General features: G+C 45.5%; 2 protein-coding genes across 6 annotated transcripts in view; both read left to right on the top strand.

The window, feature by feature from the left end:
- The window catches only part of PRDM10 (PR/SET domain 10), a 79,800-nt gene extending 69,200 nt beyond the window's left edge, over nucleotides 1-10,600 (top strand). The window contains exons 21-22 of the mRNA XM_070399382.1: nucleotides 4,470-4,573; nucleotides 7,114-10,600. Coding sequence (XP_070255483.1) covers nucleotides 4,470-4,573; nucleotides 7,114-7,314 — 305 coding nt within the window. The 3' untranslated portion in view covers nucleotides 7,315-10,600. The remainder of the gene's footprint in view (nucleotides 1-4,469; nucleotides 4,574-7,113) is intronic.
- Nucleotides 10,601-12,014: 1,414 nt separating this feature from the next.
- NFRKB (nuclear factor related to kappaB binding protein) overlaps nucleotides 12,015-12,867 on the top strand; it is a 34,149-nt gene continuing 33,296 nt past the window's right edge. For 3 of the 5 annotated variants that reach the window (XM_070399682.1, XM_070399681.1, XM_070399677.1), the window contains exon 1: nucleotides 12,032-12,096. The gene's annotated coding sequence lies outside the window, so the exon portion shown is untranslated. Of the gene's footprint in view, nucleotides 12,097-12,867 lie in introns of all 5 variants that reach the window. The other 2 variants (XM_070399678.1, XM_070399680.1) reach the window with 2 other exon arrangements.

Raw genomic sequence — 12,867 nt, 5'->3', positions numbered from 1 at the left:
AATCACCCTGCTGGGCTGCCTCTCCTGAGGAGGTTGTTTTTGGCTCAAAAAGATCGTTAGCTGATTGAGAGAGAGATATGAGCAGTTGCTTTCAAACCCCCGAGATTAGTGCTATGGAAGCAGCAAAAGGCTGGCTGCTGAAGTCCAGAATAGGTGACAATCTGGGGAATGACAGCCTTGGGTATGAGCTGGAAAGAAAGGACCTCTATGACTGAGGATGTGGGAGGAACAGGACTAGAGGCCTCAGTACAGGGAACTAGGAGGGATAGGGGCTGAGAAGGTGGGAAGGCCACTGATGATCTTCCCCTACTATTGATTTACTTTTTTTTGGGCGGGGGGGGGGGGGCCCATCTCTGTTGTGTTTGATCATTGGCTATGTTATATAGATTCGGTATGGAATTAGGCTCCACCCCATCCATTTAGTTATTTTTACAGTCTATTCTCTTAAATATTGGTGAGCACTACAAGGCCTGAGTCTAGTTTCTAGTCATGGGAAATACTAGTGGGATCCTGGTCAACAGACTGGCATTTATACTCAATTTAATTCCTGTGAACGAAATACAGAATGATGAAGACAGTCATGGTGATAATAGTATGAACTAGCATTCTAACCCGAAGAAAAGATTCTAGAACTGAACTTTTTTATTTTAGGGAAAAAATTTAAAAGATAGAAAAATATACTAGTAGTAGTGTAATGAATGTCCCTGTACCCATTATCTAGCTGCAGCAGTTATCAACTCATGGCCAATTTTATCTCCACTGAACACCCCCATGTCCGCTCCATCATTCTCTCCCTCTCTCCCAGTTCTCCAACTAGATAATAATCCATGTCATTTTATCCACGAATATTTTGGTGTGTATCTCTAAAACCAAAGGAATATACTTAAAAAAAACAAACACAACTCCAGTACCGTGACTGCCCCTAAAAATAAATGGTGGTAATTTTTTTGATGCCATCAGATATCCAGTCAGGGCTCATATTTCTGTGACTGTCTCATAAATTTTAGTAGTTGGTTTGTCCAAACTGGGTTCCAAATAAGGGCCAGACATTACAATTGATTCTTTATTTTGATTTCTTTTAATATGTGTCCTCTCTCTCTCTTTTAAGTTACAATTTATGTGTTGAAGAAGGTGGATCACTTGACCTGTAGAGTTTTTCACATTCCGACATTTCTCAAAATCCCACATGGATTTTGCTGTTGACATCCCTATATGATCATTTAAGATGCCTGCGTCTGGCCCTTTGATTCCCTGTAGGCTGGCAATTAAATCTAGGCCCTGTTGGAATCAGGTTCAGTTTTGTCCCCGACACTTCATAGCTGGCCACGTGCTTCTATCAGGAGGCACATGGTGTCTGGCTGTCTCTCTTTGCCTTTGGCCCACTATTTCATTAGGGATGGCAAAGTGGTCCTAGGCTGATTCTGTCATTTTTAAAAATATATATATTTTATTGATTTTTTTACAGAGTGGAAGGGAGAGGGATAGAGAGTTAGAAACATTGATGAGAGAGAAACATCGAGAGAGAAACATTGATCAGCTGCCTCCTGCACACCCCCTACTGGGGATGTGCCTGCAACCAAGGTACATGCCCTTGACCAGAATCGAACCTGGGACCCTTGAGTCTGCAGGCCGATGCTCTAGCCACTGAGCCAAACCAGTTAGGGCTGATTCTGTCATTTTTATACATGAGTTAGCTAGGAAACTTCAATGAAGAAAACAATTTTACCTTAATGAGCAGGTTACTCGGAGGTACAGTTTGTGCAGGAATGACAGGATAAATGCTTGAAATACCTGACTCATCGCCTTTATTTGCCAATTTTCAAATTCATGCGTTGTTTCCTAGCATTACCCAGTAGACCAATGTGGGCTGTGTGTGTGTTAGTGCTGTCATGTGCTCAGGGATTTCAACACAGCTGACGTGTTTCAGATCACTGCAGCGGTTATCCTTACTGATGCTCAGATTACCTATCTTTAGCTACTGGGAGCATCTTTTTTTATTAAATACTAGAGGCCCAGTGCACAAAAATTTGTGCACTCAGGGGGGAGAGGGGGCCCCTCAGCCCGGCCTGTGCCCTCTCATAGTCTGGGACCCCTCGGGAGATAATGACCTGCTGGCTTAGGCCTGCTCCTGGGTGGCAGAGGGCAGGCCCAATCCCTAGGTGCAGCCCCTGGTTGGGCTCAGAGCAGGGCCAATGGGGGAGTTGGGGCGCCGCCCCCTGTCATGCACAGAGCAGGGTGGATCGGGAGGTTGCGATGCCACCCCTAGTCACGCTCAGGGTAGGGCTGATTGGGGGGTTGGGGCACCGCCCCCTGTCACACTCAAGGCAGGGTCGATAGGGAGGTTGCGGCGCCACCCCGTCACGCACAGAGCAGGGCCCATCAGGGGGGTTGGGGCTCCGTACCCTGTCATGCACAGAGCAGGGCCGATCAGGGGGTTGAGGAGCTCCCCCCTGTCACTCACAGAGTAGGGCAGATAGGGGAGTTGGGGCACCGCCCCCTGTCACACACAGAGCAGGGCTGATCGGGGTTGGGGCACCGTACCCTGTCACACACAGAGCCGCAGGGCAATCAGGGGATTGGGGAGCTCCCCTCTATCAGGCACAGAGTAGGGCTGATCAGGGGGTTGGTGCGCCTTCCCCTGTCACGAACAGAGCAGGGCAGATAGGGAGGTTGTGGCCACGCCCCCTGTCACACACAGAGCCTCAGGGCGATCAGGGGGTTTGGTCACTGCCCCCTGTCATGCTGATCCCGGTGCTGGGAGGCCTTGCTGCTCCGCTGATTCCGGTACTGGGAGGCATATTACCCTTTTACTATATAGGATAGATGCCTGGTGCAGGGGTGGGGGCCGGCTGGTTTGCCCTGAAGGGTGTCCTGGATCAGGGTGGCGGTCCCCACTGGGGTGCCTGGCCAGCCTGGATGAGGGGATGGTGGCTGTTTGCAGCTGGTCACACCCCCTTCAGGGTGGGGGTCCCCACTGGGGTGCCTGGCCAGTCTGGGTGAGGGGCTGAGGGCCGTTTTCAGGCTGGCGGGTGACTGAAGCTCCCAACCTGTCCTTTTTTTCTTGTTTTTAAATTCTGGGCCAGCTTTAGCTCTGAGGCTTGGCTCCAGCTCTGAGGCCTCGGCCGCTGAAAGCAGGTATCTGGTTTGTTTGGGTTCTATAATTGTAACACTGTTGCGGTCCTGCTCACTCCAGCTCTGAGATCCCAGCTGGCTGAAAGCAGGGATCTGCGTTTGTTCTATAATTGAAACAATGTTGCGGTCCTGCTGGCTGAAGCCCGGCTGGCTGAAAGCAGGTTTCTGGGGTTTTGTTTAGCTTCTATATTTGTAACAATGTTTCTTAAACTGCAAGCTCAGAGGCCGGCAAGGCAGGCGGGGGAACGTTGGCTTCCTCCGTCACTGAAGCAAGCAAATCTCATGTTCGCTTCAAGCTGCTTGGCTGCCGGCCGCCATCTTGGTTGGCAGTTAATTTGCATATTGCCCTGATTAGCCAATGGGAAGGGTAGCGGAGGTACGGCTAATTACCATGCTTCTCTATTATTAGATAGGATACTTCTATTGGTTTCAGAGAGGAAGGGACAGGGAGAGAAACATCAATGATGAGAGAGAATCATTGATCAGCTGCCTCCTGCACACCCCACATTGGGGGTGGAGCCCACAACCCGGGCATGTGCCCTAACCTGGAATCAAACCATGACCTCCTGGTTCATAGGTCGTTGCTCAGTCACTGAGCCATGCCAGCTGGGAGTGTCTTTGGATTGGCTTCTGTATCTTTTCTATACAATCCTGTAGTCTTTTGTAGTATCTTGCTATATTTAGATTGGGCAGGTCAACATTGATTGTATCTGCTACCTCTGTTTTTATCTTCACTGGTTTATTCTGGCCTGCCTCTAAGTTATTAGAAAACAGAGTATGTGTGACACCATGTTCTAGGTTCATCTTATATATTTTCTGCCCCAGATCTGGAATCAGCCATTTTCCCAAGAAGCTCTGGTCCCTTTTAGTAGAAAATATTACTCAGAGACTCAACTGGGTGCTAGGGTGAACTTTGGTGAAATAAAACTCAAGTTAGGTTAATTCATGATGGCTGGGCAATAGTGGATACATTGTGCTACTCATTCAGATGTGAATATAAGAGATAAAAAATATTAAGCTAATAGGTAAGTTTTTGTGTTTTATTTCAGGGTTTTAAAAAGCTGTTGTGTATTTGTCTTTATGGATATTCAGAAGCCACAGTTGAGGGAGGTGCATTGATCGCCTGTAATATTTGGTAACTCTACTAACCTTCATGTGGGCAGTTTGTGCCAGAGGTACTTTTACTATATCAAAAAATCACATCATCATAAGACTCTCTCAGCAAGCAAATCCATGGCAGTGTCTCGGTGGGGAAGGTGGTCACGTGTTAGGGTTTTTGTCTACAACTTGTATTAAAAGCTGAGACCACTGGAATACGCATATTTCCTGTTTTTCAGCATCCGAGATTCAGATGATGACGCTCCCCCCAGGACAGTTTGTGATTACAGATAGCGGTGTGGCAACTCCAGTCACAACTGGCCAAGTGAAGGCGGTGACTCCGGTAAGCTGTGTGCTCGCGAGGGGTTTCCTGTCCACCCTACTGCACCCGACTCCCCTCCCCTGCCTTCTACTCCCCAACCTGCAGTGTCTGAGTTAGAAGTACCTCTCCTGTGCTCCCCTTACAACTTGTGGAGCTGTATTCTAACCCTGTCACAGTTTATTTTCACTATCGGTTTACTGTCTATCTTTTCTCAGTAGGTGATGAATTCCTTGAAAGCCGGGTCTTGGTCCTTATCTCTTTATTCTCAGTGCCTTGCACAGGAGGCTGGGCTATAGTAAATGATCAATAAATACCTATCCTATGTATAATTATAATGAACCTCCTAGATCCATATACATATGGATTCATAATTTATCACCTTTTTATGTGCTCCTTGGAATGTATATGAGCTGTCATTACTGTTGGTTATCAATTTGGGTTGGGAGAGAATGGCATAATGTATCTATTATAGAGCTCTTTCAAACTATTTTAAACAATTCAGCCATCCCAGGGTGAAAAACATTACCATAAATTCTCTCACTATATTTAGATTGGGCAGGTCAGCATTGATTGTATCTGCTACCTCTGTTTTTATCTTCACTGGTTTATTCTGGCCTGCCTCTAAGTTATTAGAAAACAGAGTATATAAATTTAAGGTAAGGAAAATACTCTTAAGTTGATAGGAATAGCAGGATGTTTCAGGGGAAGACTGATTCCCAAGAAGCCTCAAAACATAGCAGGATAGTCTAGTGGCCTCAAAAACCTGATTTTTTTTTTTCAAGGCATACTGAGAGCTCACTCATTTTTTAGCATCCAAACTCACATTAACCAGACTGAGGAGAGATGTGTAATCCAGAGTAACACTATTGTCAACAAAAACAATAACTAATGTAAAATGGTAATGATCAATGACATTTCTGCTTCCTGTGACTCTACCATTTTTTACCCAGGAACTTATTTGGGAATCGGATTATAGCCAAAGATGCCCCCTCCCTCACCACAATATACATACACACAAATTTAATGTATATTTTGGGGAATTCATAGATTCTCGCAAGTCCACTATGTACCCTAGGTTGAGAACCAGACCCATATGGGAAACCAAATCATAATCATAGTTGTGTGATGAGCGTAGTCTCAGAGCATACAGCCCTAGATCAATCAAATGGGTATTTGGCTATGGCTTTTTTTTGAGCATTGCTTGAAAAGGCCAATGCTTGAGTTTTCAAACTGTGCCTTTTTAAAAAATTTTTATTGATTTTCAGAGAGGAAGGGCGAGGGATAGAGAGAGAGAAACATCGATGGGAGAGAAACATCGATCAACTGCCTCCTATATGCCCCACACTGGGGATTGGGCCCACAACCCAAGCATGTGCCCTGACCGGGAATTAAACCAATGACCTCCTGGGTCATAGGTAGATGCTCAACCACTGAGCAACACCGGCTTTGCTCTGTGACTTCCTTTTTTCTCAGCCTAGTAGCTAGCTAATCCCCCTTCTGTCCTCATTTTTTCTTAAAAATGTTAACGTGAGGATATAGCTAGCTGCAGTCTATGGGGGAGACTTCATTATTAGAGGGAAAATGAGGAAATAGAGAGACAGTGTATATTTTCATGAAGCTAATGTATTCAATGTAAGGGCTTTATTCTAAAACTGTGCTCTTCCTATGCTTTTGAGGGTTAAAGCGTCTTTCGTTTGACAGCAGCATTTCAAAAATGGCTTTGCTTGGCAAGATAACGTTTGGAAACATTTATTATCACTTTTAATTTTTTTTTTTTATAAATACATTTTATTGATTTTTACAGAGAGGAAGGGAGAGAGATAGAGAGTCAGAAACATCGATGAGAGAGAAACATCGATCAGCTGCCTCCTGCACATCTCCCATTGGGGATGTGCCCGCAACCCAGGTACATGCCTTCGACCGGAATCGAACCCGGGACCCTTCAGTCCGGACGCCGACGCTCCATCCACTGAGCCAAACCGGTTTTGGCCACTTTTAATTTTGCCGGTTTTTGAAATTCTGAAGTCTGGGAACAGTTGATCTTAACTACCTGTCTTGGGGGCTGTTCTGCCTCTTTAACGAGACTTTAGATCAAGCATGTCAAACTCGCGGCCCGAGGGCCACATACCTCATTTGTTTGGCCTGTGTAAGCCTTTGAGTTTGACATGCTTGCTTTAGATGATAATTTTTCTTTGATTAATTTTATATTAATCTTAAAGTTTAATGGACAGATAGCAATCTTATTTTAGAAATCCAAATTCTTAAGAGTAGTACAAGGGCAAATGTTTTGTTTGCCATGTAGGTTACCATTGTGATGCCAAGCTCTGTCTCTCACTGTATCTTTTGGTAGAATAACTAAGGACCCCTCCTAAGTCACCTTTGTCGTCAATTACTGTGACTGACCCATTCTCCCCAAAACACTTTGGTAGGGCACCTCCCCTACGTGCCTATTTTAGTTCCCCTTGTAACATTTCTTCACAGATTCCTCCCTCTTTCTGTCCCCAGGAGCCCCTGCCCCCATTAGGCCTCAGATTTCTAAAGACCCTTTCTTCCTGCTCTAGGGTCATTATGTGTTATCAGAAAGTCAACCGGAACTGGAGGAAAAGCAAGCCTCTGCCCTCTCTGGGGCAGTCCAGGTTCAGCCAACGCCGCACAGTGACTTGGACGCCCAGACCACCAGCCAACAGCAGCCCACACAGTACATCATTACCACCACCACCAACGGGAACGGGAGCAGGGAAGTGCATATCACGAAACCTTAACTGCCACCCTTGAGCTAGAACCTACAGTCACATCATGTCTTTTCTCATTCATAAATCGGAAAGCTTCTGACACTTCCAACTCTTTTTTACAATTTGTCATCCACTCAAGAGTTTGGAGGTTACCGTTTGGACACTCGTACAATTGACTGGGGTTTATTTGGTCAAGGCCACCTTCACCAAATTGACTCTTGGAACCCTAGGAGTTGCTGTTGTGGAATGGAGGTCTTTCAGGGGCAAGTAGAGTTCAAGATGGAGACATTTCACCTTGTTCGTGGGTTGTTGTTTTTAATGCATTGATAAGCCTTACTTTTCCTTTGTGGAACTATTAAGTGGCGTATCGTGTTTGTACCAAAGGTGGAGAAAGGGTGTGACAAGTCCATGGCCATGGATTTCATTCCAAGCTGTGGCACCAAAGGAGAAGGGGCATTTTATGGGTCGATGTTAGGTCAGAACTGCTTCATCTTTTGAGTTTGCGGGAACTTAACCAAGGGGGCCTATTGACTATGAAAATAACAATGTTGAAACAAAGGGTGACAGTGATGTTCTGAAGGGAAAACTGTCGCCTAAATTTTTTTTATTGCTGATTGAAAAAACAACGGCTTGCCTTTTTAGGAAAAATCATTGTTGGGCGGTTGGTAGTACTTCCCAGAGATACTCCCCTCAGCACATAAGGCCAAGAGACCATGTTCTGCTGGATCTTACACTATTAGTCTGCAACGGTGGACTCCCTGTAAGAAAAAGGTTGCCTGATGTCAGCAGAGTGTAAACTTCTGCACTAAAGCATCGCCACCATTCTCTGATGCGGTTGTAATAAGGAGATACTAGAGATAGCTGTACCCAGTGAAATGACGGAGACGGTATATATGTATATAAAGTGAGAAGCACTGAAACCTTGTCCTGCCTTGCAGGATCCATACCATTCATTGGTAAAGGCTGAATTCCTTTCTCTTAACAGGTGTATATTCGGCCCTCGCCCACAGCATTCAGTGTATTTTAGAATTTTTAATGCTTTCTTAAAATGAACATTCTGTGAGGTTGGATGGAAAAGGTGGCCCTCCTTATTTCTTTCCACTCTTACCTTAAACATACTACAACTCATCTGGACCCTTGGGTATGACCAACTTCACACTTAGGGGTAAAATAAGAACGTGGGGACCATTTATAATACATTAAGGCAGTGATTTTCAAACTTTTTCATCTCATGGCACACATAAACTAGTCACTAAAATTCTGTGGCACACCAAAAACTATATTTTTTTGCCAATATGACAAAAAAAGGTATAATTTTGATTTACAAAAAAAAATAATAATTACCTACCTTTTTGCTTGTATATAAAGATTTCTGGTACTAAGAACTAACCAATCAGTTGAAACCTTATTATGCAATGCGACCAATAAGATGCAACTAATTATTACATGATCTATATATAGGGTGTCCCCCCAAAATGTATCCACCTACTTTGGATTATTATAAAGGCAATGTTTATTGTAATACATCTCCCTTGCAAAATTGAGCTATCAGCTGTTCAAGTGTGTATACATTTTTGGGGGGGACACTGTATTTATGGTTCAAGGCAGAGCCTTCATACCAGACGGCTATTGATGTATTGGCTGTTGTCATTTTTTTATTTGACAATCTGAGAAGAGGCCAGTGCCCCTGACTAAATAGTCAGGTATTGAATGTTTTAAAAATTCTTCTTGCAGCACACTGGTTGAAAATCACTGCATTAAGGGATCTGGAAGAAATCCGATCTTTATGACTATTACACTATCAGTAGGGAAAGGGAAAAAAAATCTGCCTCAGTGATAGTTTTGCTTATATGCATTCCTCTTTGTTAGCTATGAATTCAGCGGGGGGAAACATTTCCCTCCTTTTTACTCTACATTCCAATTGTACACAGAAAACACTGCAGAGATCAGTATGTATTTTAACAACTTTTTGTGATATACTAACACATTTTTAGAATAATTACTGCTGGTAGAATTTCTCACTGCAGAACAGAAAGACCTGACTTAAATTTCAAATGAAGTTCATTTATTTTATTTACATTTCTGGGTAAAAACTGGTTCTATCAATTAAGTATAGTAGCTTCTTTATAGTAAAGATAACTTTTCTGAAAAGTAAACGATTCTATTGAAATAACTTTACTAATATGTAGATTTTTGCACTTTATTTCTGAGACCTCATTTATCGATTTATCCCTGAAAGTTTGGGCACTAAGGAACTTGAGAAAAGTTACTTGGGAAATGTGTAGAAACTGAACATGGACTCTGTATCTTTGGTAACAAAGAGGTAATGTCAATATTTTTAATAGAAAATATTGACCCTGAATGACGAAGTAGAGACTCTGGGTGCCACAGTCCCACGTTGTAATGATTGTGCATATCCTAGGATCCAGTCTAGAATGACGTGCTAGGTGAAGAATACTACACTTTCCCAAAGACCCAGTTTAGTTTTAATACCTTCAATTTGGCTCTCTTGGGTCCTTTTTAATTTGAATCAGCAAGGTACCTCCCCCTCCTCCCCTCAGGAGTAACATTGATTAATATAGAAAACTACCACTAAATGGAATGTTCATTTTATACCAGTTATTTCAAGTTTTAAAATACACAGGAAATGTGGAAGGACCTCTTTGTCTATTTCCTATCTAAGTTTGTTTTTTCTTTCTTTCTTTTGTCCTTATGTGGAATAAGTAAATCTCTAAAACTAATTTGTGTATTATCCACCAGAGATACAGGTGGCAGTCAAGCCAAATAACACTGCTTTAAGATCAGGTATTCCGCACATCCATCCAAGGTAATAAATTTCCAAAAGGACTTGGATTTGAAGAGATGGCAGAGTATAAGTCATCCGAAGACCCAATTTTGGGGGAAAATGTTTGTAGCCAATGTTTATATTGTTCTGTTTCCTAAGACACATTGGCACTGTAGACTTCAATCAGTGCAGTGTAAATTTTGGAGTAACATAGATTTTACATTTTTATTGCTTGATTTGTGCCCACATAGTAGACATTTTATCATGTAAAATTCCTGTTATCCAGGAAAAAAAAAACTATTATTTTGATTCTTGAATTGTTGTTTTTTTTTTAAATTTCCAATTATCCTTTCAAAAAACTCTTAGGGCTAAGAAGCACTTGATGAGATGCTAAAGCCGACCCCCCCCCCCCCCCCCCCCCCGCCCCGGGTTGAAAATGTTGACCCTATCCTGTTATTTAAATGTGAACATTTATTGTACATTCAGTGAGTTATAGTGTTAATAGTCTTGTGCTACTCAGCAGGTGTAAAAATTAATAAATATTTTTTTAAATAAACATCTTCCTTGTTTGTATGTGTGAAGCTTCAAGAGCTACTGAGACTGTTAATTTTTTTTTTTTTCTACTATTACAACTTACGGTGTTTTGACTCTTGGATTCACTGTGGTCTGGTCAGACTCCCTGTGAGAGAATTTGTGGATGACGGCTGTGGAATGATGTTCTTCTGCTTATTCACTTGGTGGTTTCTAATTGAAGAACCTACCAACTTTCTAACAGGAACTAAGGGCAGGCTTGCAGCCAGCAAGGGAGCTGAGAGGAGGCTTTCTTTTTAAACTTCTACTTTCCAAAAAGGGAGGGATATTTTTGGGGGCCCTCCAGCTTCTCTGACATGGTTGTATCTGAGCAAGAGAACTGAGGCCCGGCGGTGTGACTCAGTAGCTGAGCGTGGACCTAGGAACCAGGAGGTCACCATTGGATTCCCTGTCAGGGCACATGCGGGGGTTGTGGGCTCCACCTCCGGTGGGGGGCGTGCAGGAGGCAGCGGATGGATGATTCTCTCATCATTGGTGTTTCTATCTTTCTCTCCCTCTCCCTTCCTCTCTGAAATCAATAGACATATTTTTAAAAACTTTATATAAAATAAAGAGAGAACTGAGGATGATCTCTGCACGTCTGACGGGAGTAGCTGTGGAGTCTGAAGCCATTCTAAGAGCCAGTGAGTAAGAAGAAAGAGACATAGATTCTTAACAAGAGGAACGTTATCCAGTTTAATTTAAAATGTATTTCTTCAGTGTGTATACTTTTTTCGACATCCAGGGTCCTAGTCGGGGCGGGGGGGGGGGGCGGGGGGAGGCGACGGGGAGTGGGGCGGGGGGGCGGGGAATAGGCTCCAGTCGCCTTTCTCCTCAATGAAACTCGAGAAACCGCTGTTTTTTCAAAATGGGAATAGTGCATAGCACTAAAAATGCAGCTGTAGCACAAAGATAGTGGATAGAAAATGCTTAGCATAGTGCCTGGAGCAAGGTATGCTCTCTGCAAACCTTACCTAATAAACCTGCATTCAGTGACTCGGGTTTTGGGGCCTCAATTCGCGGCCAGGTAAAAACTATCGACACCGCCTCTGCCCTCCAGAAACTTCTAAACCAGGTGCGACCTTCAAGCTGATTGCAAATTGCATCCTGAGACACAGCGGAGAGAGCGGCTGCCGCTCCAGGCCTCGCCCCGCCCAGGTCCGGCTCCGCCCCGCCCCCAGGTCCGGCCCCGCCCCGCCCCAGTTCCGGCCCCGCCCCAGGTTTCGCTCCGCTTCTCTACCGCCCTGGCCCCGCCCAGAGACACGCCCCCGCAGCCCCCGCCTCACGCAGCCCCGCCCCGACGTCCCAGGCCCCGCCCCCGGTGTCCAAGGCCCCGCCCCTTCCGCCGCCCGAGCCCGGAGCGTGCACGCATAGAGACGCCTTGCGAGGGCGAGCGCGTCCTGGAGCCCGCGGGCCGAGGATCGCAGCGGGCAACGAGGCCCGCGCTTGCGGCCGAGGTGAGGGCGGGCCCTAGGCGGCCACAGGGTTAAGTCGTTGCGGGGGAGCGGAGGGAGGGAGGTGCTGGGGTCTCCGAGGATCGCTGTTCCGGTGGGCATGTGGCGGGGAGCGGGCCTGTGGGAGCTAGCGGCCCGGGTGGGAGGGGGTTAGGGTTGGGGCGGAGGGGCCTGGGCGCCGAGGTGCAGATTGGAAGGGCGGGACCTGGGCCTCGGGCTGGGGCGGGGTTGGCTAGGGGAGGCTTTGCTGCAGGGACGAGGGATCTGGAGCCGGGGGTGGCCCCGGAAGGAGCCTAAGGTTTAGCTTGTTTGGGGAGGCGGGGGGGGTTGGTTAGCCCTGGTGCAGAGGAAAGGCCATTGGGAGAGGTCTTCCTGGTCTAGTAAAGAGGTCCACATGCCCCAAGACTTAGAAATCCTCGGCTTCCGGGGTGCCAGCCTCTGGCAGCTGCCTGCTTTTTGTATTTGGAGAGCTTATTTAGAATAGCAGCAGGGCAAAGGTTGCCCCTGGGTAAGATTCAATTCAGCTCCACGTCCACCGAATTGCAGACACTTGTGCGCAAGCTGGGAAACAGGTGAGCCCCCTGAGAGTCAGGTGGGACGCTGGCTTTGCAGCTCGTACCCAGCTGCATGTCAGTGCTTTTAAATGAGGACTTGACCCTCAGCATCAGGTTGCTGCTACATTTTTTTTTTCTTTTCTATTTCAAAGGTTTGTTAAACGCATATGTCTTGTGCTTGCTCACCTGCTTCAGTCATTTAGCGCAGTGGATGTTCAGG

The sequence above is a fragment of the Myotis yumanensis genome, unplaced genomic scaffold, assembly GCF_028538775.1.
Source record: "Myotis yumanensis isolate MYYU_CA2020_CCGP unplaced genomic scaffold, mMyoYum1.0.hap1 SCAF_19, whole genome shotgun sequence".
Taxonomy (NCBI): domain Eukaryota; kingdom Metazoa; phylum Chordata; class Mammalia; order Chiroptera; family Vespertilionidae; genus Myotis; species Myotis yumanensis.
Note: the sequence above shows the minus strand (reverse complement) of the source record. Positions and strands in the feature narration are given on the sequence as shown.